Consider the following 27,611-nt stretch of genomic DNA (forward strand, 5'->3'; position numbering starts at 1 on the left):
AAGATATAAATTATATTTAATAATATATACATTTTTATTCATAAATGTCTTCGGTGTGCTCTGAGCCATCACTGCTATGTATAAAAGGCACACAATACAAACAATGTTAGAAGTTTTACCTTGCATATAACAAATGTATTCCTCATTTATTTTAATCAACACTACATTTATTACAGTGAAGAAATACATTCTATCTAATGTGTTTCTTTATTCTTGAATGTAAGCTTAAACTTTATTAGGTTGAATGACTTTCATACAACCCACCACACACCATTCAATTTCTGCCAAAATGTATCTGATTTTTCCAACCTTTACATTTGTTTTATAATTGCGAAAAATTACAATTTCGATTGAATTTATCAATCGGAAAAAAATTATTTTGATTTTTCTCGCACAATTGATCCTTTAAGGCCCGGTTCACATTAGCGGTCGCCGTCCGGAATCGCCGTGCCGGAGCCGGACCGCATGCCGAACGGACGGAACGGACGCACGGCATAGCAATGCAAGTCTATGCGTCCGTTCACATGCGTCCGTTTCGTCCGGACCGGATCCGGACTCCGGCATAAGACCCAACATGCGCTATTTTTTGGTCCGGCTCCTCCGGCAGACGTATCCGGAGCGGAGCCGGACTGCACCATCCGGCCAATACAAACCAATGAGAACCGGAGAGCGCACAACACACTGGCTATAAAATCCGGATGTTCTACCCCACTTCCTATGCGTATTGTAGCGGCGATTTTGGATGGGGACACATGGGCAAGCATTTTGGAGTGGAGCAGCAGTGACTTTAAACGTGCTGGAGATGTTGGCAGTATGTCGGAGGTGGAGGTGAGTGCTAAACAGCGGAGGGCCTGATTCCACAGGTCCACCTTCTGCTGACCTCCCAGACCCCAACATTTTTATTCTATTTCTACCATCTTTTGCCAAACGGATCCGGATCGCATCCTGATGAACACCTGATGCAAACTGACTGGATCCGGTCCGGATTCGGTCAGGTCATCCGGTCCGTTTGGCAGAGAACCGCAAGTGTGAACGGGGCCTAAATCGAATGAGGGTAAAATCAAACAGATAAATTGTAACATACTGTATGTGCCACCATTACATTTAAGTAGAGTTGGCTTTTAAGAATTGAACCAGAACATATAAGAAATGTGGGCACTTGTCATAAGACGCATTGTATTTTTTTTATTATTAACTACATGCAGGATTAATCACGATATATTTCCTTCTAGGCTGTATTGTGGCAAGTTCAGAAGGCAGGAATTCTGAGATCACCCAGTACCTGATCTTGCAGGAACCAGACAGTGGTAAGCAGACCTGCAAATCCAAGGAGCACTATAACAAATTGTACCAAAGTTGCTCTTACTTTGATGGGTGGAGAAGGCTAAATGTTGTACTAGGTTTTTATAATTGTTTTGACAGATATGTCATTACTGGATAACTAAAAGATTCTGTCAGAATATTATGGCTTTCTTTGCCATTGTTGGGGGCATTTACCCCCAGTTAATGACCTGGTACCTAAGCAGTAGTCCTATAGCCAGCACAGCACATTTCTAGAGAGAGGGAAGGAAAAGTGAGTCAAGGGACCACATGCTGCTGGGGAAACAAAATCAGTCAGACTGTAAAAATCCAACTTGCCATCACATTTTCTCTTTATAGGTTTAGTCCACTTTATACTTTTGTATTTTCTCAAATTAAGCTATTGTTGTTTTTTCTAATTATGACACGTATTACAGCCTTATTGAACCACTTCAAACATTTAGTAAATTAGTCCACTTTATAGGCTTAGCCACTGACAAGGGCTGTCAGTTCTAGCGATTTATTGTGTGCGCATGATAACTGACAGAAAATTATGCAGTTTCAATAAAGGTTATAAAGATACAAAATTTCCATAAACCTAGACTAGTAATTTACAGGTCTTTTTATTATTTCATTTTATTAAAAATCATCTTGTTTCAACTTGAAGAGTTTCTAAAAGAGACAATTCAATTTGTACTTCTTAACCAACTGGAGGTCAGACTCCACAGAAATGTCATCCTTGTTGCTGGAGTAAAAACCTGCAGAGAGAAGGAGCCCTTGTTACTTGTTTTCAACACCAGGGCTAATCCATTGACTTAATCTATTTTAGGGCTGGTGCACACCAAGAGCGCTTCTGAGCACTTTTAAAATCGCTAGCGCTTGGTTAATGTTTGTATGGGCTTGTTCACACCAGAGTGATGTGATTTTTGTCCAAACGCAAACAGCAGCATTTTGAAGGTGGTTAAGCCTCAATGTAAAGTATAGGAAAAGTAGAAAATCACTCTGAAAATCGATGAACAAAGAAATTTTCCAAGCGTTTTGGCAAAAGCTGTTCACTTCCAGGTGAAAGTGACCTTTTTTATTGTTAAACGAAAACACTCCAAAAATCGCTAGGTGTAATTGGAAATTGCTAGGCTTATGTCTGGAATCTCTTATAAAAATCGCTTCAAAAAATGTTAAGCGTTTGCGATTATGCTAGCAATTTCTGGTGTGCACTAGAGGTGACAGTTAGATCTGACTTGATCCATTCTCATCAACCTTTGACAGTCTAATTTTCCTGTTCGCGTTACATCATTGGGGATGTGTGGTGTTTTACATAGCGATAAAATAATATTTTCCACCAATCCATGCAATGTCTAGAACTGAACTGAATAGATTATGGTTTTCTCAACAAAAGTGGATTTACACTTAAAGCGGTTTAAAACCTTGACATAATATTCAATAAAAACATGTTTTCCTACTTTTTATATGCCATACGGTTATCATATTTGCATTTGTGCATAAGTATTATTATTCATTTCGAAATTATAGGTTCCCAAAAGTACAGTTTTTTGCTTTGTGAGTGGACTTTGTATTTTATTAATAACTGGTTTTATTCATTATGTATTGAAGGCAGACATGCTTTCACTCTCTGTCTGTGTGGAGCTGCTTCTCCACAGTCAGAGAATGTGTCACATTCCTCACTTGATACATTTAAGTAAACTCAAGATAACATAATCTACAACTTGGAATGCGTCCAGATTTCACTACACTGAACTTTCAAGCTCTGTGTGTAACCCTTTGAATGCTGGTCTAGTAAAAAAAAATGCTGGTTGCATATAATCTGCTGTAAATAATGTTTTAGAGCAAAGATGAAATGCTGGGTTATATTCCGCTTTAAAAAAAATAGTATTTTGTAAATATGTGTAAAAAATAAAGTGGAATATTCTAACAGAAGGATTATTGAATTTTGTGATGCAGCCCCTCCTAGTTATCCCTTGACTACAAACCCAGCCGATGCTAATGAAGATTCTCGGCCAAATGACGGCACTAAGGCTGCCTCTGACTTGGATGGTCTGGAGGGGATGGTGGAAGTGGTTGTTATCCAGCAGTACAAGTGCAAGATGTGCCAGTACAAGAGTGTCTCAAAATCAACTCTCCTTCGCCATGTGAAAGAGCGCCATGTGCCAACAGGTAAGAAAGTGTGTAATAATGGAACATTGAAATAATAAGTAAAGACAAACTGATAGAATATTGGTATTGTAATGAAATCCAAGGGCAGTTTGTGTGGAAAGAAAATTAGAATTTTCTTATTTGTCAGTATTGAAAGTCTGTGGTGCGTTCTAATTGATGGCCTGCAATTGTATATTGAACTTTTGAATGACTGTGGGGTGCTATGCAGGCACAATTTGTAAACCGAGGACTGGGGGATACTGTACAGGCACAGTAAGTGAATGCAGGGCACTGTGCTGGCTAAGCAAGTGAATGGAAAATGGATGGAGGTTTTAGGGAAAGTGCAGGCACTTTGCTAGGCACAGCAAGTGAATGAAGCACTACGGGGCATTGTACAGCACAGAGATGTGAACGAGTACAAGACTGTGAAATACTTTGCCCTTCCAAACCATGCTACATTCCAGTCATGACGTACCTTGGGTCACCCATAATGTGGTTAGCTGCTCATATGTCCTCCCCATTCCCCAGATCTCTTTGTAGCTGGAGTCCTCATCAGTACAGGGACCAGGCAGCTATTACATCGGGAGATGGGTAAAGCTTAGTAATTGCGACCAGAGTTCGGTTCTCCTCCAGCCATTTGGACTCAACTGTGCCTCAGCAGAGCCCCATTTGTGAGAACTGCTAGCATTATTGAAGCTGTATGTCCACAAATTATGCGTCCTTACTACCTTTTTAATTAGGCAGCAACCCACAAGATTACATTACTACTGACAGATGTTTTAAAGTTTGCTTACATTGTCCCATTTCTCTGCGGATCTCTTATTCAAGCAGTGCAGCTTAATTGTGCTTCAGTAGTAACACAGGACAGCATTTGCATTGCAAAGTTCTGAAGTGCAGAGTGCAGATTTTTTTTTTTTCATAAATAGGCCTTACTAGTTTATTTCAATTTGTTTCTGCCTGTTCAGCACCTAAAGATGAGCGAGTTCCTCAGCAGATGGTAAGACCGCGTGAAGATGAGGAGGAAGAAGATGATGATATTGTGGATGCCGGAGCTATAGATGACACTGATAGTAAGGAAACGTAACTCCTACAGATTTGTTAAGGTGTCACAGAAGCTTTGTTTGATGGTGGTTAGAAGTGACTTTGCGGACATCATGGTCAGGGATCTGTTTTTGGTTATGTATGGCTATATACTAATGTGTTTTGTTGTGTGCGCTAGATGACAGTGACTACAGTCCGGGAGAGGATGCCACTCACAGCCACCAGATTGAGTCCGCTGTTGGGGCTCTGGCTAAAGAAAGATCTCGTAGGCGACTTGGGCGACCACGAAAGGTTCCCCGCATACAAGGTGAGATGTATTTCTTAGCACATGTATCAGTAGTGTAAAGCCATTTTTCAAGAATTTAAATCACCCATGGTCCCCCCTCTCCTTATTATACTATAACTTATTATCCACGTTGCCACCCCACAGGAGTGCTTGGGGTGTTCGCACTGCACCTATTAAAAATGAGTATAAAAGTCAGGTGATTACTGGGCTGAGCACACACCTCTTTTTCTTTTAAATGGACCTCTGCAGGATACCTAAGGTACCCTGTGTTTTCACTAAACCACGGGTTGAAAAAAAAAAACTTGGCCTATGGTTGCACAAGGCCAGATACCTCCAGGTAGATCCCTCCTCTACTGAAGTATATAGAAATGTTTAATAAGAATGGCAGATACATTGTTCAATATGCACTTGTGTAAAAAATAATTTATTGTATGTTGTTCATGTAGGCCCTGAACAAGAAACTGGTCCTATACCTGCTCCTGCAGCTGAAAGCCATGCTGAGATTTCTGTTGTGCTATCTGATGCTGAAAACAAAGATCCTTCTCCTAGCCTATCTCAGGAGGAACAGAAACCTCATATTAGGCCACGTGGACGACCGCCCAAACACTTTAGAGGTAGAAGGTACCACCGCTATAGAAGCAGGAGGTGAGTTTATGGCATTATGGTTCATTTTCTCTTTGGGATAGGACCCATATGAGTTACACTTTAACTTAGTATGCGGAAAGTACTCTGTGCTACATTCACACATTTTGGTTTCATTGTGTAGAGAGCCAGATTATGCTGTCCTGCAATCATAGCTGTGACATATGCAACCATCTGAAGCATAAGATCAATCTATGTCCAAAGACTACAGTTAACAAATCAATAGGGCATGTGTCACCATTGTCTATTAACATTAAGCTCCATACACAGGCTCAACAGCAGTCTTTTATGCAACAAAATTATCAAACAACTTTTGTTGTGAAACAAGTTGAAACAACCAAAAAACGTTGTTTGCTGTTCAAAAAACTGATGACGCCATTTACTTGTATAGCTTGAATAAGAACTGACATGAATCTGAACATAACTTGAATGTCCTGGTACACTAGCCTTTAAGCTTCACCGCAGATGCACAATAGCTAATTTGCTTGCTTTTTAAGCTCAGGTTGCAGTTTTATGTCTACTAAAAGCAGACATAGTTACATAGTTATTTAGGTTGAAAAAAGACATACGTCCATCGAGTTCAACCAGAGAGCAAAGTACAACACCAGCCTGCTCACTCACATATCCCTGTTGATCCAGAGGAAGGCGAAAAACCCTTACAAGGCATGCAATTAGCCCCAAAAGGGAAACAATTCCTTCCCAACTCCAGATGGCAATCAGATAATATCCCTGGATCAACATCACTGGGCATTACCTCTCCAAGTTTGATGTCCCCAACTGTATCCCAGTTATTTTATATGGTGCTAGACCATTGGTACGAACAAAATGCATGACTTTACATTTTTCAACATTGAATTTAATCTGCCATTTATGTGCCCATATAGCCATCCTATCCAGATACCGTTGCAATATGTCACTATCTTCCTGAGAGTTGATGATTCTGCACAATTTTGTATCATCTGCAAAAATAGCAACATTGCTTTCTACTGCATCTACTAGGTAATTAATAAATAAATTGAAGAGCACTGGGCCCAGTACAGACCCCTGTGGGACCCCACTGCTAACAGTCACCCATTTTGAGTATGACCCATTGACCACCACTCTTTGTTTTCTGTCCATTAGCCAGTTCCCTATCCATGCACACAGACTCTTCCCCAGTCCTTGCATCCTCAACTTTTGCACCAGACTTTTGTGGGGAACAGTGTCGAAGGCCTTAGCAAAGTCCAAGTATATCACATATACAGCATTCACAATATCCATATTACATAGTTACATAGTTACATAGTTATTTTGGTTGAAAAAAGACATACGTCCATCGAGTTCAACCAGTAAGCGTTCTTACATATTACATATTACAAGCATATTAGCGTTCACTACCTCATAAAAGCTGAGCATGTTAGTCTAACAGGACCGGTCTTTAGTAAACCCATGCTGATAAATAAGATTATTTTCTACTATGAAGTCGTGTACAGTATCTCTTAGTAACCCTTCAAATAGTTTGCATACAACTGATGTTAAGCTTACAGGTCTATAATTTCCTGGATCTGATTTTTTTTGCCCTTCTTAAATAATGGGAAAACGTGGGCTGTACGCCAATCCACTGGGACTCTGCTAGTTGAGAGTCACAAAAGATAAGATAAAGGGGTTTGTCAATAACTGAACTTACTTCCCTTTGGACCCGAGGATGCATGCCATACGGGCCAGGTGCCTTGTCTATTTTTTATTTATTTAGTCTTGCCTTCACTTCTTTTTGCGTTAAGTATTTAATTTTACAATTGTAAGATTGAGACTCTTCTGCATCTGTAATTTGCAACAGTGATGTTTCCCTTGTGAAGACAGAAACAAAGAAAGCTTTTAATAACTCTGCCTTACCTTGGTCATCCACCATTGAGTTCCCACCCTCGAGTTCCCACCCTCATACAGTCAACCTTTCTTTTTTTAGAGTTGATGTACTTGTAAAACTTCTTTGGGTTAGATTTGATATCCCTAGCGATTTGATTTTCAGCTTCAATCTTTGCCAGCCTAATTTCTTTTTTTACAACTTTTATTGTACTCCTTATAATTGCTTAATGCAGCCTCGGTCCCCTCCTGTTTTAGGACCTTATAGGCATTCTTTTTCCTCTTCATTTTATCTCTAGCCTTTCTATTCATCCATAGAGGCCTTTTTTATTCCTAGATGTTTTGTTTCCATATGGGATATACCTACTACAATATTGATTAAGAATAAGTTTAAAAGCTTGCCATTTGCCTTCAGTGTTCTCCTTGTAGTACATTATCCCAGTTCACCAAACTTAGTGCCTGCCTGAGTTGATTGAACTTTGATTTTCTAAAATTCATAGTTTTAGTAGTCCCGCCGCCCCACGGCCTATCAGTCACCAGATCAAACGTTATCATGTTGTGATCACTATTCCCAAATGTTCTTGAACCTGCACATTTGATACATTATCTGGTCTATTAGAAATGATCAAATCCAGTAACGCATTCCACCATTTGAGTCAGGTAACTGTCCTGTAGTGATGCCAGAAATATGCTGCTTTTACCAGAATGGGTAGCTTCAATACTCCAGTCAATGTCTGGAAAGTTGAAGTCACCCATAACTATGACCTCATTTTTACTTGCAGCTTTTTCAATCTGCTGTGGTAATTGCAGTTCTGCAGCTTCATGAATATGTGGTGGCCTGTAGCATACCCCAATAAGCAATTGGCAACCTTTATTTCCACCATAAATATTTACCCAAACGGACTCCACTTCATTGCAATCTTCCTCCATCTCATCGTTTAGGACACCTGTAAAAGAGTTCTTAACCACTTCGCATTCCTGGGTTTTTACCCCCTTCAGATTCCTGACAATTTTGATACTCAGCTGTGTTGCTTTTAATACAGTAATAACTTTTTAATTACTTATGCTATCTAATTGAAACATGTGGTGTTTTTTTCAGGACAATCTAGGCTTTCTCTCAGTAATATTGTTTCCAAGCAATTATTTTATTTCATATGCATATGACAAGGAAAAACAGATGTAAAAGCAGAAAATATACATTTTTGTCACTTTTCACCCTGCCTAATTTTCACATGACAAGTGATTTTGATATAAAACACTTCAAAAAATGTTCTTTGGCCCTTCCTGGTTAAAATGATGTGCCATAGGCCTTATTTTGTTACTAACTGACCACATAGTGGGCCTTTATAAGAGACCTGCGTACTTGGATTTTTGAAGGGTATTTTTTCCTTTCCTTTTTATAGCGTCAGGCTTCCTTCACAGAGTCCTATGTGTGTCAGAACAGAAAATATGTACTACAAGTGCCACCATTTTGAAAAGTAGAGATCCAGGGCTATACAAAGATGGGTATATTGTGTCCGTTACATTTTTGTGGTTTTGCTGAAAATTGCACAAGTGTGACCACTTGTTAGAAAATAAATATTTTTTTGACTGTTGGTGACAGTTTGTCGCTAAGCATTTTGAAAGTGACAGGTGCCACTGAAATAAAACACTGGAAAATGTATTCTTCAGCTTCTCACGATGAAAATGATGTGCCATAGGCCTTATTTTGTTACTAGCTGACCACGTAGTGGGCCTTTTATAAGAGACCTGCGTACTTGGATTTTTGAAGGGCATTTTTTTCGCTTTCCTTTTTATAGCGTCAGGCTTCCTTCACAGAGTCCTATGTGTGTCAGAACAGAAAATAAGTACTACAAGTGCCACCATTTTGAAAAGTAGAGATCCAGGGCTATACAAAGATGGGTATATTGTGTCCGTTACATTTTTGTGGTTTTGCTGAAAATTGCACAAGTGTGACCACTTGTTAGAAAATAAATATTTTTTTGACTGTTGGTGACAGTTTGTCGCTAAGCATTTTTAAAGTGACAGGTGCCACTGAAATAAAACACTGGAAAATGTATTCTTCAGCTTCTCACGATGAAAATGATGTGCCATAGGCCTTATTTTGTTACTAGCTGACCACATAGTGGGCCTTTATAAGAGACCTGTGTACTTAGATTTTTGAAGGGCATTTTTTTCGCTTTCCTTTTTATAGCGTCAGGCTTCCTTCACAGAGTCCTATGTGTGTCAGAACAGAAAATATGTACTACAAGTGCCACCATTTTGAAAAGTAGAGATCCAGGGCTATACAAAGATGGGTATATTGTGTCCGTTACATTTTTGTGGTTTTGCTGAAAATTGCACAAATGTGACCACTTGTTTGAAAATAAATATTTTTTTGACTGTTGGTGACAGTTTGTCGCTAAGCATTTTTAAAGTGACAGGTGCCTCTGAAATAAAACACTGGAAAATGTATTGTTCAGCTTCTCACGATGAAACTGATGTGCCATAAGCCTTATTTTGTTACTAGATGATCATGTAGTTGACCATTATATTCAGCCTGTGCAGGAGCAGCAGAAAGAATTTGTGGCCCCTTCATCCGCCATTGTCAATATAGTATCCTATGCAGGGCAAATGGCAACATCCACCACAGAGACTGCATAGTCACTATGTGCTGATAAATCAAATATAAAATGAAATGAAATGAAATACCCACTGCATTTTGCCAGCTTTCGCTGTTTCCACCAGGCACCACGTGGAGGTAGCAGCAATGCCTAGCTCTTTTTTTTTTTTTACTTTTTTTGTCTTTTTACTTTTCTTTTACACTTTTTTTTTATTGTTTGATATTCATTTATGTGTATAACTGCAACATAAAAAAAACCATGAACAAAATACAGTCATAAACAATGACCAACTGTAAAAATAAGAATATAATGTGGTGGCCCGCTGGGAATGGTGGCCCTTAATTAATGGCACATGCCTTAGGCTGCCCCTGGTCTATTTTCTTTATTTTTGGAAAAGTTTTTTTTTTTTTTTTTTTTTTTTTTTTTTCAAATAGAGCTGGTGGCTACAGAATTTTTTTTTTTGGAGATAGGCATGGTTCTAATAATTGGTGACCGTATGGTATATTTTATAACACGGAGTAAAGCAGAGGCCTGGGTGGGAGGGACAATCTGGACAGTAATATCTTGTGTCCCTTCTTATTTGATGTTTGGCACACACTTTACACCTCTTCTGAGGATATTTTTTCAGGGGATTAGGAGGAAGTGCTACCATAAAGTGCCTGTCGCAGAGTCTGATTATGTCTTCGCACTGGGATTGGTCACTGCGTACTGGTGTTGTGCCAGATCCAAAAAGGAAAGATGCAATGATCTGTTCCTGGAACTGCAGGTATGACCCGGTATTGCCTGCTTTTCTGTATGCCACATGGGCATTGAACATTGCCATTTGAAGCAAATAAATCCCTACCTTCTTGTACCAGGATTTAGTTTTTCTAGCTACCAAATATGGGGCCAACATCTGTTTGGACAGATCCACTGCTCCCATATGCTTGTTGTAGTCATCTATCGCAATAGGCTTGACAGTCTCTGATCGGCGAGACGTCACTAACACTGTGCCCTCTGTGTGCATGGTGGACAGCATAAGCACATCTTTTTTGTCCTTGTATTTTAGTGCCAGGACTTCATTGCTGCGCAGACTACAAGTCTCCCCCTTTTTCAATTTTTTTTTCAGGACTTCTTGCGGAAAGCCTTTTCGGTTTGCCCTGATGGTACCACAGGCAACGGTGTCACCCGAAAAAAGAAATTGAAAAAGTTGCAAGCTGGTGTAGAAATTGTCTACAAATAGATGATACCCCTTATTTAGTAAGGGGGTCATGAGGTCCACCACAATTTTTCCATTGGCTCCCATATCTGCTGGGCACCCCTCTGGCTGTAGCATGCTATCTCGCCCCTCATAGATGCGAAATGCAAAGGTGTACCCTGATCCGCTTTCGCAAAGCTTATAGAGCTTTACCCCATACCTGGCTCGTTTACTGGGGATGAACTGTTTGAATCCAAGCCGGCCATGAAATGGCATTAGAGATTCGTCAATTGCAATTTCTCTTCCAGGCACACACATTTCACTGAATTTTAAATTCAGGTGATTTATAAGCGGCCTTAATTTAAAAAGCCGGTCTCTGCCTGCATTGTCTGGACTCTTGTTTTGACTATTGTCATTGAAATGCAGAAATCTCATGATCATCTGATAACGCAGCTTTGGCATAGTTGATGAGTACAGAGGGGTGTGGTGTATGGGATTTGTACTCCAGTACATTGCGAGCTGCGATTTTTTTGTTAGCCCCATGTTGAAAGTTAGGCCTAGAAACACTTTCAACTCCGACAAGTTTGTTGGTGTCCATTTCCGGGTATAAGTGGACCTGGGGTGGGACTCAATGAATTGAGAGGCATACAAATTTGTCTGCTCGACAATAAATTGCAAAAAGTCGTCATTGACGAATTGCTGGAAAAAATCGACTGGTGACATATTCCCTGTCATGTCAACCATTAAGCCACTGTTTGCAATGAAAGGAGGGATTTGGGGTGCTTGCATGTTTGGCGGTACCCACAGTAGGTGTGACATGTCCAGTGGTACCTGCTGACTTTGCTGCTGGCTGCTAGCCCCTGGAGCACTAGTGCCATCTAAAATGTCCATGGGTTCCTGAGGACTTTGCTGCTGGCTGCCTGCCCCTGGAGCACTAGTGCCTGCTGTGCTCCCTCCTCTGCGATCTGATGACGCCTGTGTCTCAGAGTCGCTGCCACTGGGAACTGATGCAGGGACAACAGGATGCACAGTAGCAACTCTTGCCTGCTCTGATGGCCCTTCACCTTCATCAGAGCTGGAGTCGCCGTCTGACAGCGGGTCGGAATGTTCAACCGGCAGCCATTCTTCGCCGTCAGATTCGCAGTCAGATTGTTCGTCGCTGCCGCTGATTTCCATCAAGGCAACAATCTCCTGTTCTGTGTATCGCCTCTTTGCCATTTTTTATAAATGGGGTACAGAACAAGATAAAGAGATAATAGATAGAAAGAATTTTTTTTTTTTTTTTTTTTATGAATGAGGATGAGGAAAGTGCTGGGAATGGAAGTAGAAGAGAGGAAGGTGATGTGAGGGGGAGAGAGATGAGATCAGAAGATCAGATGATCAGATGACGATCAACTGATCAATAAGGGGTCAGCAAACTAAAACACTAATAGGGGGGGGAGGGGGGCAGTATAAAAAGGGCCTAGGACAGCTAGATCAGCTAGATTAGTACAGTGTGATCAGTACAGTGTACTGAACACACAAGGGATAGTTAGGCTGGGAAGGGGTTAAAAACAGAAATCAAATATAATTTATTTCCACAGTGGATCCACACAGCTCACACAGCTCTGCACACAAGCTGCTCCACCTCAGATCTCACACTGACGAGAGATCTGAGGCTTCAGCAGCTTTAGGTGGCAACAATGTAATGTTTACATTGTCACAGTGTGAATGAGAGCTGCCATTGGCTATGGCAGCTGTCATTCACAGTAAAAACGATCTCATTGATTCTGTGAACTTCTGTTCACATGCACCAATGAGAGGATCGCGCGGGCGCGCACAGCGCTGCTTAGACTGCAGGACGTGAGTTTCACGTCTGGGAATGCAGGCAGGGACAGAGCATGACGTGAAACTCACGTCCAGGAATGCTAATTGGTTAACAAAGAGACAAACCCTTCCACCTTTTTTCCCTGCCTTCCTAAACACATTGTATCCCTCTAAATTCGCTATCCAGTCATGACTTTCATCCATCCATGTCTCGGTTATTCCCACAATGTCATAGCGTTTGTCATTCAGAATGAACTCTAGTTCGTCCATTTTATTTGCAAGGCTCCAAGCATTGGTTACCATGCACTTTATATTTTTACCACCAAATTTTCCAATTTTGTTTACCTGAAATGGGCTACTTGAAGTTTTAACAACCTCCTTACTCTTTACACTGTCCCCACCCCCCTCTCCACCCCCCATAATGTTATGCTCCCACTGTTTTTTTTAACCTTATCTTATCTACATATTGAGACTTTACCCTCCCGCCTCCCCCCAGATCCTAGTTTAAAATCTCCTCCAATCGTTTAGCCATCTTCTCCCCCAATGCAGCTGAACCCTCCCCATTAAGGTGCATCCCATCTCTGCTGTAGAACCTGTAGCTGACTGCAAAGTCTACCCAGTTCTCCAGGAACCCAAACCCCTCCTTCCTACACCAATTTCTCAACCACTTATTTAACTCCCTAAGCTCCCTCTGTCTCTCAGATGTGGCACTGGCAGTATTTCAGAAAACGCCACCTTGGAGGTCCTTTCTTTAAGTTTATCTCCAATTACCTGAAAATCATTTTTGAGGACCTTCCATCTCCCACTAACTTTGTCATTGGTGCCAATGTGTACCATGACAGCCGGGTCTTCCCCAGCCCCACTCAATAATCTGTCAATTCTTTCCGCTACATGTCGAACCTGAGCATCCAGGAGACAAGACTGTACGGCTTTCACGGTTTCTTCAATCGATTACCCTATCTGTGTGCCTAATAATTGAATCCCCTACCACCAGTATCTGTCTAGCCTTAGCTGCACTCCTATTCCCTTTCTCGTTGCAGCAGTCTGCCCCTTGGTTGCTAAGGGACACATCCTGCTGCAGCATTGCCACTCCAGAATCATCCTCCACAATATTACGCAAACAAGCATACTTAGAGAGGGACAACTCTGGACTTGCCTCCCCTGCCACTTTTTCTCTGAACCCTTCTAACTGTGACCCAACTAGCGGCTACCTCTGCTTCTTGCTCCGGCTGTACTCCACCCACCTCATCTTCACCGGTTCCCTCCAGTGTCTGGATCGTGAGATCCAAGCTCTTCTCCATGTTGTGTATGCGTCTCAGTGTTGCAAGATGCTCATTTAGCTCTGTGACTTCAGCCTCTAACTGAGCAACACGCACACACCCAGGGCAACAGTAAACACCCTCAATCTGCTGATCAAGGCATGCATACTTGTTGCAGGATGTACACTGTACTGCATTGTCCAACATGATGACAATTGTGTGGGGAAAATTACTTAGAGTAAACTGTGATGGTAAAAGATGAAGCAGGAGAGTGAGTGAAGCTGTGGGGGAGGAGAGGGAGGGTGAGTGAAGCTGGGGTGGAGGAGAAGGAGAGGGAGTGAAGCTGGGGTGGAGGAGAGGGAGAGGGAGTGAATTTTTCATAAAATGAGTCTGAATTTGCAGGATTACTTATGTTTTCTAGCTTAGCTCTGCTCTCTACAGATCTTCAGCCCTTACATTACTAGATAAAGCCCCACAACTTGTATGCCTCTTTCAACGGTTCTTAAATTTACACAAGTTAACGAAGTCTGTGCTGGGTCTTCCTTCTGACTTACAGGTATTTTAAACCACCAAGTAAGCCATTACTTCGTCCATTTATCTGCCGTGTTTGTGGCTCTCGTTTCCTCACACAAGAAGATTATACTTTTCATGTGAACTCCCATGATGGCAGTGACCCTCAAACGTTCAGGTGTCAGCAATGTAATTACCAGTGCCGAAGATGGTCTTCACTGAAGGTAAACCTATAATGAATTGGGCTGCTGCTGTACCATCCATAGGCCTCTCTTTCCACAGGCAGCAGTGAGCAATTACCAGGCAGCAGCAAGCAGTTACCAGGCAGCAGTGAGCACTTGTGAGAGCTTGAAAGGCATTTCACTGCCTATCCAACTGCCTGCGGAAAAGAAGCCTTCATCAGCTGATGTGTTCAAGATATCAGAACGCTTGTATTTGTTGACAGAGATGTTTACTTTCTGTATTCTTTGGGGTTACCTAATGATCTTAAAAGAGGCATTTATTTGAATATTTGCATGGATTCTAATTTATTTTCTACTTTCAAGGAACACATGTTTAACCATCAAGGAAGCAAGCCGCACAAATGCGACCAGTGTGACTACACAAGTGTATATAAAAAGGATGTGATAAGACACTCTGCAGTGCACAAGCAGGAACGGTAAGACTACTACGCATAGCAATGAAAAGCTATTGTGCAAACTTAGAGAGCCAGTTACAAATACCAAACAAAAATCTGGATTTTGATACTGAAGGTATACGCCTTTCCAACCCCTGGCCTAGTTAATGAATTGGAAGTAAACTTCTCCACTCGATTCCCCGATCTTTTGTTAGAGATACTGAAATATAAGCAAACAATTGGCATTAATTATTGCAATATACAGAGCCAAAATGAAAGCACTGATCTTTTCTCAAAGTAGAATTTTCCATTTATTTGGTTGTACCAGTATTTTCCCTCAGATTGCTTCCTGCATATTTGGGAAACCTCTGTATCCAAAGCCTCAGGGACTGTTTGCACAAGAGCATCTTAAAGAGGATCTGTAATGAAAAAAAAACAAAATGAATAACATTGCTTATTTTTTTTACAATACTATTATTGTAGAAATTATTTAGTCAGCGTTGGCCCATTATAAGATCCTTCCTCACCCTGATTTATAGTCAGAAGTTTATCACCGGTGGCCACAGCTTTAGTCCTGTCAGGTGATTTCTGCTGAATGTTTGTTTGCTGATAGTTCTAAAGCCAATAGAAAAATATACCGTACCTTGTCTCGCAGAATGTTGGGAAAGAAGGGAAGAGAATTCCACAAATCTAATCAGCCTAGGCAAAGCATCACTGGGCGGGTGGTATACAGCAATATATAGCTATAGGAAGGGTTTCTAATGCTGAAACCAGGAAAATTACTGTAAGGTCCTGAAAAATTGACTGCATTCTGCACTATGTCTATACGGTGCCTCACATGCTTTCTAAGTGCCACCCCTTTATATCCTGTTCAGAAATGTAATTGTGGACTGTATAGGGCGGGAGTCACAGGGCTGCTAACACTTTTGTAGAATTCTTAGTTTGACCACTTTGGATAAACCTGTGACCAGGGCACATTAAATTATGCTAAAGTGTGGCTTGTTATAAATGTAATTCTGTTTAAATTCAAACCTTTCATTTTTTACTTTTCAGGAAGAAGAAGCCTTTACTGGTGAGAATACTGATTTTCATACTCCATTGCTTTTTTGCATATTACTGGATTACAGTAGATTTTGGTTCAATGTGGGCATAGTTTAAGAGACTGGTATATGAATTCTTTTTTCTTTTTTTCACTTTTAAATGACACATCCGAGCTGCATTAAAACCAAAAATCTACTTACCCGGGTCTTCCTCCAGCTCCTGGCAGCCATCCTGTGCCCGCGCCGCAGCTCGGCTCCCTGCCGTTGGCCCAGTGCAAGATGCCTACTGTGCCTGCGTGAGCGGCTCTTGGGAGTCGCTCTGATGTCATCCGGACTGTACTGCATAGGAGCAGTAGTTCTGCCCCTGCGCAGTACAGTCCGGATAACATCAGTGTGACTCCAGGAGCCGCTTGCTGATGCGCAGTAGATGCCGACCTGATGTGGTTGGCATCTGCACCGGAGGGGACCGGGAGCCACCGGAGCTGCGGCAAAGGGCACAGGACAGCTGCCAGGGGCTGGAGGAAGCCCCAGGTAAGTAGATTTTTGTTTTTTATTTACCATAATTAATTCTATTTATCATCAGTACTACACTTAATTTTCCCTTAAAATTTTCATCAAAGAAACTATGCATCATAAGATTACAGCATCAGTATAGCATTTTTTGGTATATGAACTCTGAAAGTGAGAGATCAGAAGAAATTAAAAAACAAACAAACATACCTGGGGCTTCCTCCAGCTTTAGGCTCATCGGTCCCTCTCCATCCCCTGCGACCACCTGAGTTTTCTGCAATTAACCCCGGTTGGGGCCAGTCAGCCCAGTCCGCCTGTGCGCACTATACCGTCACTCTCCTGACGTAGGCGGCGGAGGAGGAAGGCGAGGGACTGATGAACCTGAAGGGGGCTGGAGGAAGCCCCAGGTATATGTATATTTGTTTTATTCTGATCTCGAGGCTACTTTAACTGGTCTCACACATTCATTGTGGCATGGGACTAGCATTAATGCTTGTTAACCGCAATAAATAGCATTTACACAGCACTATGTGATCCTAATATTCTTAAAGTGACACTGAAGTAAAAAAAAAAAAAAAAACACTTTTATGATATGATGATATGTATGTGTAGTACTGATAATTTCATAGAACATTAGTAGCAAAGAAAGTCTCATATTTTAATTTTTCGATATATAGCTTTTTTTTTATAACATTGCATAATTCTGTCATATTTGCAATTACAAGGCACACTGTGAATTTTAAGGCTGCTTTCACAGTAAGACGTTACACGCGCACGTTAGCCTGTAACGCAGCCCAACTCACAGTAATGAAAAATCAATGGGCTGTTCACAGTGTAACGCTGGACGTTCAAAGAAAGTACAGCATGCTGTGCGTTATATGTGGTTTTAGCTGTGTTAGACTGTTCGCACATGCTCAGTAAAGGGAGAGTCCACTATTGTTCCTAGCCACATGGCTAATTAATATTCACTGCACTGTAGTGTTGTCCAGATCATGAACAATTCGGATCTTTGATCCGGATCCTTTTTGTGAGTCGAATCATCGGGATCATCACAATGAAGGATTCAGTTCACAGTGGATGTATGGAAGAAACAGGAACTGCAGCTTCTGTGAACAAGCACAATTTTCCTGCTGCATCTCTCCCTTCCCCATTAGCACCCTCAATGTGCCTTCATTCTCCTGCACCTCTCACTCTGCTGCACCCCTGCTTCCCTAGTAAAATGATTCAAAGATTCAGGTCAAAGATCCGGATCTTTTCAATGATCCGATTGAAATCATCCGAATCATTGAAAAGATCCGGACTTCCCAGGATAGCACCAAGAGCCGCATAACGCGGCTCAATCTGACGTCCAACTTCAACACCACCATGCGTTGCATTAGGGGCACGTTATGCGACCTTAACCACTTCGCCGCCCGGGTACAGTATATCTACGCTCCTTTGGACTTCAGTTTTCCATCCGGAGCGTAGATATACGCACCCGCTGTCCGCGCTCGCACTCCCGCGATCGTGCACGCCCTAACCCGCTCGCCCGGAGATCAATGAACGGGAAAATCCATTCCCGTTCGTTTATCTCTGCCCCCGCAATGATCGGCATGCTTCCACGAGAAGCAGCGCGATCATTGTGAAAAAACTCAGTTTCCCAGCCTCCCTTCCTGCAAGCGTCCTTCCGATGCTTGCAGGACGCCGGGAAAAAAAGTGGCCATCTTGTGGCCAAAAAGTAATACTACACCCCAAAAAAAATTTCACATACAAATACATTATTTTCACTATTCATTTTAACTCATGAACTCCCACACTCCCCAATTGTTACCAATATTTTTTTTTATAATAAAATAAATAAAAAAGAATCACAATAAAAAAAAAAACTTAAATAGTTACCTTAGGGACTGAAATCTTTAAATATTTATATCAAAAGGGTATAACACTGTTACTTTATAAATTATGGGCTTGTAATTAGGGATGGACGCAAAACTGAAAAAAAATGCACCTTTATTTCCAAATAAAATATTGGCGCCAAACATTGTGATAGGGACATAATTTAAAAGGTGTAATAACTTGGACAAATGGGCATATAAGTTACATGGATTTTAATTACAGTAGCATGCATTATTTAAAAACTATAATGGCGGAAAACTGAAAAATGTTTTTTTTTCCAAATGTTTTCCTATTTTCCCATTAAAACACATTTAGAATAAAATAATTCTTGGCATAGTGTCCCACCTAAAGAAAGCCTAATTGGTGGTGAAAAAAACAAGATATAGTTCATTTTATTGTGATAAGTAATGATAAAGTTATAGGCGAATGAATGTAAGGCGCGCTGAAAGGTGAAAATTGCTCGGACGCTGAAGGGGTAAAACCCCTCAGTTGTGAAGTGGTTAACGTCCCCTAAAACGCAACGTCTTGGTGTGAAAGAGGCCTAAACTATAAAACAAGAGTTGATGACCCTTTCAACTTCCATTTAAAATTTTATGTAAATCTGTCTGTTTCTTTGATGTACAAGTGCTTCAGAAAATAGTGACCTAAGTTGAGTGGGTGAGCTCTGAGAATCTCTTTTGCATAGATAACTGAAGTTTCTTAACTTTTCTTATCTTTTTCTGTACTGGAAACAATATTATGCTGGGAATACACGGGTCGATTCTGCTTGATTCTGTGCCCGCTCAATTCTCTTATCTTCCGCTTACATATAGTTACATAGTTATTTTGGTTGAAAAAAGACATACGTCCATCGAGTTCAACCAGTATAAAGTACAACACCAGCCTGCTCCCTCACATATCCCTGTTGATCCAGAGGAAGGCGAAAAAACCCTTACAAGGCATGGTCCAATTAGCCCCTAAAGGGAAAAATTCCTTCCCGACTCCCGGCTTGTTTTTCTTATCTTTTTTTCAATTCACTTCAATGACAATTCGAGCGGCAAAATGATTGAACGTTGATCGGACATGTCGGAAATGATCCATCTAACCATCTTATCAGCTCAGAATCGAGCCGTGTATTCCCAGCATTAGACTCCTATCTGTGCTACTAATGTTCTATTTATCAGCAGTACTACACATACAAATCATTATAACATAAGTTTATGTTCACTTCAGATTCCCTTTAAGGTCTGTGCACAGATCAGACATTTGATGACTGACATGATTGATTGTGACCATTTCAGCCAAAATCCTGATGTTTCTTACACCCATTAAAAATATATAGCAAAATGGCAATTGGCATCTCTGACCAAAATGACCAATTGCCATCTCTCTGCATACAGTGGGGAGCCTCCTGCTTGTAACACCTCTCACTCCTTGTAACACCCATCGCTCCCTTCTTTCTTCATAGAGAAAAGCATATAGCTCAGCTCAAGGCTGCGGGCATATTGTTGTCCAGAATAGTCATAAATGACCGTTAGCTGCACTATTTATTTATTTATTTTCTGATATGAGTTTGCCTTCTAAACTTTTGTGGCTCACATTCGGATTGTTAGCTGTTAGTGTTCAATATTTCCTAATAAAACTAAAAAGTCTTCCAGGCGAAATTGTGATTTAATTAAGCAGATTCATTATGATGAGAGCAATGAAAATTGGAGCGAAGATGGAGCACTTGCTCAGAGCTATCAGACAGGTTGAAACTAATTCAGAGAAATAAAGCAAGGGATCTGATTTGCAAATCTGGGCAGTTACTCAGTTGTGCTTCAGTTGTCACTACACTGGTTCTGGTAAATCGGGCACACTATCGCTGTATCTTTCATTTGACATTAAGTCCGATGCTTTATTTTGGAAAAAACTTTGTAAGAAAGTGTACATGTAATATGGGCGTCAAGAAAAAAAGAGTGCCGGAGATAAAATTACTAGTGCAGATGAGAGGCAGCACTCCGTCCAGTGGGATCAGTAGGATGTGCCACGGCTATCCGATCACCAGGCGGATCCTCAAATGTAGAAATATGGAGCCGGCACCATCCAATTGTATCATGATCTTTTATTGAAGGTTCATAGCAATCACAAGGAAAACTTGAGAAAGGGTCTGCGCCCTGAAACGTCGGTTTCCTTGTGATTGCTATGAACCTTCAATAAAAGAGCATGATACAATTGGATGGTGCCGGCTACATATTTCTACATTTGGAGATAAAATTACTGATATTCTAATACTTTATTCCAATAGTAAAATATCGGTTATCTTTACTATGACCTAACCTAACCCTACTCTCTCACAGGACCCTCCCTCTACCGATGCCTTACCCTTCACTGACCCTCAATTGATATCTAAACACCACACACACACACACACACACACACACACACACACACACACACACACACACACACACACACACACACACACACACACACACACACACACACACACACACACACACACACACACACACACACACACACACACACACACACACACACACACACACACACACACAGTGTCTATACCAGGGGTCTCAAACTCGCGGGCCATTTGCGGCCCGCGATACAATATTTTGTGGCCCCAGGGCCCCAGAGCTTGTAGGGGCCCCCAGTGGCTACAAGAGGAAAAAAATTTTTTTCAAATCGGCCTTATAGTTTTTGAGAAAATCGATTTTAAAGTTGCAAAGGAAAAAAATACACATTTAAAAACCCGCCGACTTTAATGGTTAATAGCAAATCCACCTTAAATGCTAGAAACCCTAAATTTGCAGGATATGTTAAGGAGATCATTAGGAATAAGAGGAAAAAACAATTTTTCAAAAAGACCTTATAGTTCTTGAGAAAATCGATTTTAAAGTTTCGAAGGAAAATAGTATACTTTTAAATGCGGTAAATGTCACTTTTAGTAGCAAGCCTAACGGTAGTGTAATTTTACATGTATCAAAAGAAAGAGCAATACATTTCCTGACAGAGTTTCCAGGGGGTCCATACGCAGCCGCAGCGCTTTGGCAAGGGATCGCTATACAGCCGTAATATGGCTGTATGAAGATTCCGGGCATTTTTTCCTATTTTCCCAATTTTTTTTTTTATGTTTAGAGTGGGCGGGCAGAGGCGGCGATCCGCCGCGATTGACGTCAGGAGGGGCAGAGCTGAAGCTGAAAGCTCTGCCCCTTCCAGGAAATGCCGGCGGATTGCCCCCGGGGCGATTTGGGGGCTCTGCAGCCCTCGTTTTGCGGCGGGGACACGTGAACTCCCTTATGCGGCCCAGCCTCATCCTGACTTTGCCTCCTGCGGCCCCCGGGTAAATTGAGTTTGAGACCCCTGGTCTATACCATAACCCTCCCCCCAACATAAAGCCATGATTAGCAGGATTGAAGTGCAGAGGCTACCTGCAATCCAGATTTGCATCCGCCCCGCTATTTATTGCCCCAATTAGCATTGTCGGTAGCCCCTGTGCCCACTATTTTATCGGTACTCCTAAGTAACCAAATTTATATTCTAATACTTTATTCCAATAGTAAAATATCGGTTATCTTTACTATGACCTAACCTAACCCTACTCTCTCACAGGACCCTCCCTCTACCGATGCCTTACCCTTCACTGACCCTCAATTGATATCTAAACACCACACACACACACACACACACACACACACACACACACACACACACACACACACACACACACACACACACACACACACACACAGTGTCTATACCATAACCCTCCCCCCAACATAAAGCCATGATTAGCAGGATTGAAGTGCAGAGGCTACCTGCAATCCAGATTTGCATCCGCCCCGCTATTTATTGCCCCAATTAGCATTGTGGGTAGCCCCTGTGCCCACTATTTTATCGGTACTCCTAAGTAACCAAATGTCACTTCATCCACTATTGGCCTTGGGTGCCCAAATTTCTCCTGATTACTGCTAATTGTGGCCTGGGCACATTGCCGCAACCTCGGTCACCTTGGCCCCACTTCATTACGGTCAATTGTTTTTTCCGGGTTTTGGCACCAAAATTTCCCTTCACTGCCGGTAATCACAGCTTTTATCATTGGTGCCTATAGCGGTGCCTTTTGTTCCATAGTGCTTCTGGGGCCCAATTTTCCTGTTTCATTTAGAAATGCTGTGTAAATATTTCAAGATTTATGATAATTTTTTTGCTCTCTTTTCTGCATATGTAGCAATAGAGTATTGTACAGTGTTAGCCATTAGGTTTGCAGAACAAATCTGCAGAAGGAGCTCTGTCAGATGCCTGTATTCATTCTAAACACACTACAGAAATGATGGTTTGGATATGACTGGTTCTCCAAAGGCCATTTTCTATTCTGCATTGCTTTTTTTTATTTTTAAGCTGGCATTCATTTTATCTGTCTAGTACTAGCTACACAAACAAGTTTTTGTGTCTTCTCTCGCTCATAAATGCTGTGTTCTTATTACAGACTTCGAAAAATACTACCTACCCATGTCCTATTTGTAATCGTGTGTACAGCATGCAGAAGAGGCTGACACAGCATATGAAGTCACACAGTAGCGAGAAGCCCCACATGTGTGACAAGGTAATTACTGCTCAGCTTCAAGTAATTCTATTGTATAATGAAATATTTAGATTTACAATAATGAATCTTTTATCATGTTGTCTTCACAGTGTGGAAAAGCCTTTAAGAAGCGATACACTTTTAAGATGCACCTTTTAACCCACTTACATTGTGTAGATGAAAGCAGGTAATCTTCAGGTTTTTTTTATTTATTTTTCCAGATATATATGTATACCGTGTCCTTGTCAAAACAGTGATTTGTATTAATCCAATTTCTTACACATTAAGTAAAATGGGGGGAAAATTGAGGTTGTATTGGTGCTGGTATTAAAACAGAGTTAGAGGTACCATTTTTTCATTAAAATGACCCAGGTGTGACTCCTAGGGAACAGCAAACAGGAGGCGCCCAGTGATGCATATACAGGTATTGGAAGGTATAACTAAGTCCTACCTTTTAAGAAGGACTCGCTTCAAGCTTAAAAATAGGAACTTTATTTCTGCACTTAGACAATGCATTTTGCCGCTACAAGCAGCTAGCTAGCAGAGAGCTACTGTAATTAATGAAAATGTGACCATGGACTTGACCACTACCTGACTTCAGTCAGTTAGACTAAACTAGACACTATCATGAGGCGTACAGCCATAAGGAATAGAGCGAAGCATGTTAGGGGCACCATTTAGTCTGACTGGGCTTCTTAACCAGCAAGTCCGGTGAAAGTCCAGGATTCAGTAGAGCTACCTTAAAGAGAACCTGAACTGAAAATTGAAAAGTCAAAATAAACATACACGTCATACTTACCTCCTGTGGAGTCTACTCCTCAATCTTTCTCCTCTTCTGCATTCTGTTTGTCCACTGTGATCGATGAAATTCTCTGTCCTCCATTTTGAAAATGACCATTACCCCATAACCGCTTCCTGGTCAGCAGACTGTTAACCTCATTTTTTAATAATTGTGCCTAATGGCTATAAACCCTCTAGCTAGCACTATGCTAGCTAGAAGAAGTCTCCGGCACCCTCCGATCCCCATTTATACGTTACCCAGCCTGGGTTCAGCGATCGGCGCAGCCTCCCCGGACAGCTCCGGTTTTCACTATGGGGAGGATCACAGGTGACGTCGCCGACATCATACGCAAACTCGATCCTCCCCATAGAGAGACCAGAGCTGTGCCGGGAGGCTGCGCGATCGCTGGATCCAGGGGGGGGGGGGGGGTAACGGATAAACGGGGGGGGGATCCAGGGGTGCCGGACACTCTTACTAGCTAGCCTAATGCTAGCTAGAGGATTTACAGCCATTTGGCAAGTGTATTTATTTATTGGGGACTCCTGAGGCCACAGAGCTGTATGCCTAACACAGTGTCGGGCATACCGCTAAGGAGGTTGAACTGTAATATCGCCCACTTGAGCCATAGGGAAACATGGACATTACCTTGCACATTCAGTTGTAACTGGCAGCAGCTGATCTATAACTGACAGCAACTGGTATATTTCATTTATGACAAAATATTGTCAGAACTGGATGGGATCATTGTAAGAAGAAAATGGTCAGCATCTGAAAGGAACTGACGGGGAGGTAAGTATGTAATATTCATTTGCAGCTACATCATGAGTTTATTTTAAGTAATTTTACTCAGTTCAGGTTCCCTTTAAGCTAATGGGAATCGTTTATATAAAAAAAACAGATACTTACCTGAGGAGAGCCTTCCCTCTTTTCTCCCGGTGCCCTTGTTGCAGCAACAGCTCCTCCGTTTGAATCCCCCGCCGCGGGGGACTTTAGTAGCCGAGTCCTCCCGATAACAGGCAGCTTCATACTGCGCGAGTGCGCAAGAGAGGGCGCTCGGGCGTGTGCAGTATGGAGCGGCCCGTCTTTAAGAGCACTCGGGCTCCCGAAGACTTCTGAAGCCTCCCTTTGGCGGAGAAGACAGCAGTATTTGACCAAATTGGTTGAATACTGCTACGGGTGAGCCAGAACTGGAACGGGGACTGTGAGAGGAGCATGAAGGCTCTATAGATCTTAGAGCCTTCGTTCTCCTTGGGTAAGTATCTGGTTTATTTTTTATTTTATTTTTATTCTTGACTCCCATTTACTTTAATGGCAACAGCCTGTGCTGCTTAGGTGAAGGCGTGTGTGTGTGTGTTTTCCTTTTTAGGGGGTTTTAGGGCATTACCCCTGACAAGTGAAACAGTAACTCCCATGTATTACTGTATTGCCATAATCAAGACAATTTTTATACCATGCTTACATCCTGTAATATACTATTTATATTGCTGTCCTATATATGTATGCACAAGACATCCATTAGCTGTATGTATAGTAAACACAGACAACATCTGGAGGGTCACTAAATATGTAAGCTTTGCTGATAGTCTTATGAGCAGCTTAACATATCTATACTAGCTTAAGAATGTTAACGCATACATTCTGTAGAAAGATTTATATCTTAATCCCCTGAGATTGAGTGTTGCATGTAAATATACATAAAAACGTACATGCTCCAATTTTTTTGTTTTTTCTATATATGCGTGCAATGTGTAAAAATATCAACTTTATGTGTTCGAAAGTCAGGGAGAAAATGTCACTTTTCCATGTGACCCTCACATTGTATGCTAAGCCCATTTTCCACATGCAGCCCTTCCACTTAGAGTTCTACACCCACGTACATCCTTCTGCATGGGCATTCACTTATCCATGCCATAACCTCTTTTGCATGTTGCCCTCTGCATGTGCTACATTCTGAGTGTTCAATGATCAATAGCTTGCTTTCCATCCTCCTCGTACAGTTTACATCTCCCTTGTCACCCAAGTAGGTTGATATTGTGTGGGACTTGGAGCATGGAATGCCATTGTCTGAATAGTATCAGACTATGTGGGTCATATTACTGTGCAAGTGATGTGGTAATCCTCTCCCCTTCCCCTATTGCAAAGCACCCTTGCCCAATGGTTAGGGCTCATCTCCACTACTGATGCCTAGGAGGAAGTGGAGTTTATACTAAGGCAGTATGGGGAAAGACTTATGTAAACCTGAGGAGGAGGGCAGGCCCCACGAAACGCATTTTCCTTTCTGGTGTCAATAACATTTCTAATCTGAGGTAAGATTGTTTCATTACCAATGCCCAATTAAAGTGAATGTGAAGCGAAGGGAAAAAAAAAAAACAGATACTTGCCTAAGGAGAGGAAAGGCCCTTGGTCTTATAAAGCCTTCCCTTTCCTCTTACAGTCCCTGCGTTCCAGCACTGGCTCACCCATTCAAATCTTCAGCCATGAGAGACTCTAATGTAAACCAGAAATTTGCATGCAATGTTACTTTTCCGTTATAAAACATTATCTGCTGCAAAACATGGTTTATTTTTTCCGTTATAAAATGGTGTCTGCTACAAAACATGGTTTATTTCTTACCTGTTATAAAATAATATCAGCTTCAAAACATTGTTAAGGTTAGGCATCAGGAATGTGGTTTTAAAGTTTGTCATGAAAGGGGGTGGGGGTAATGGGGGGTGGTTAAGATTAGGCATCGAGGGGGAACGGTTACTGATAGGTGTGGGGGAGTAGATAAAGTTAGGCTTCCGAGGGTGGGGGGGGGGTGGTTAGGGTTAGGCATCAGCAGAGGGAGGGTTCTGTGTGAGAATAGGATTTAGGATTAGAAGTAGCATTATCACAAAAGAGTAAAATATCGGTAAATTTCCCGGTATTGTACTAGCAGCTATTTTGGGTGGTAAAAACGTTATGTTGAGCATAGATAGGTAAATGCGAACCATGTGTTCCCAAAGTCTATCAAAGTGCCTGTGAATGAATGCGCACTGGCTTCAGCAAGAAGCCAGTGATCATTCATTAAAATGAGTGTAAACACACGCACTCTCACTTCCTGCGTACTGTTCTATGTACACAGGATAGAGCGTGGGGACATTTAGTGGGCAAATATTAAAATTGTAGTAAAAATCCATTACAAAATACATCCCATATAGTTATTAACCCTTTCTTGATCCGTGTAAAAATAGTGTTCTTAGAATGATAAAGTGTAATCATAAATCCCGCTCTAACAACTTTATTCAACCTTTCTATCTCCACTGGCACTTTTCCTTCCTTATTCAAACAAGCTATAATCACACCACTAATCAAAAAACCCTCTCTTGATCCAACTTCTCTATCCAACTACCGTCCTGTCTCTCTCCTCCCCTTTGCTTCTAAACTGCTGGAACGTCACATCCACTCAGAATTGTCTGCCTTTCTCTCTACCAACTCCTTACTTGACCCCTTTCAATCTGGATTCCGCACACACCATTCCACTGAAACTAACCTCACGAAAGTTGCTAATGACCTACTGGTAGCTAAATCCAAAGGCCAGTTCTCCATTCTAATACTCCTTGACCTTTCCTCTGCCTTTGCCACGGTTGATCATGC

At 41.6% G+C, this 27,611-nt stretch overlaps 1 protein-coding gene across 1 annotated transcript in view; it reads left to right on the top strand.

Annotated features, from left to right (window-relative positions):
• The window catches only part of ZNF335 (zinc finger protein 335), a 157,822-nt gene that overhangs the window by 68,958 nt on the left and 61,253 nt on the right, over positions 1-27,611 (top strand). The window contains exons 4-13 of the mRNA XM_068264296.1: positions 1,233-1,307; positions 3,259-3,471; positions 4,416-4,520; positions 4,670-4,798; positions 5,224-5,422; positions 14,660-14,837; positions 15,159-15,271; positions 16,283-16,301; positions 23,120-23,236; positions 23,326-23,402. Coding sequence (XP_068120397.1) covers positions 1,233-1,307; positions 3,259-3,471; positions 4,416-4,520; positions 4,670-4,798; positions 5,224-5,422; positions 14,660-14,837; positions 15,159-15,271; positions 16,283-16,301; positions 23,120-23,236; positions 23,326-23,402 — 1,225 coding nt within the window. The remainder of the gene's footprint in view (positions 1-1,232; positions 1,308-3,258; positions 3,472-4,415; positions 4,521-4,669; positions 4,799-5,223; positions 5,423-14,659; positions 14,838-15,158; positions 15,272-16,282; positions 16,302-23,119; positions 23,237-23,325; positions 23,403-27,611) is intronic.

The sequence above is a fragment of the Hyperolius riggenbachi genome, chromosome 12, assembly GCF_040937935.1.
Source record: "Hyperolius riggenbachi isolate aHypRig1 chromosome 12, aHypRig1.pri, whole genome shotgun sequence".
Classification (NCBI taxonomy): domain Eukaryota; kingdom Metazoa; phylum Chordata; class Amphibia; order Anura; family Hyperoliidae; genus Hyperolius; species Hyperolius riggenbachi.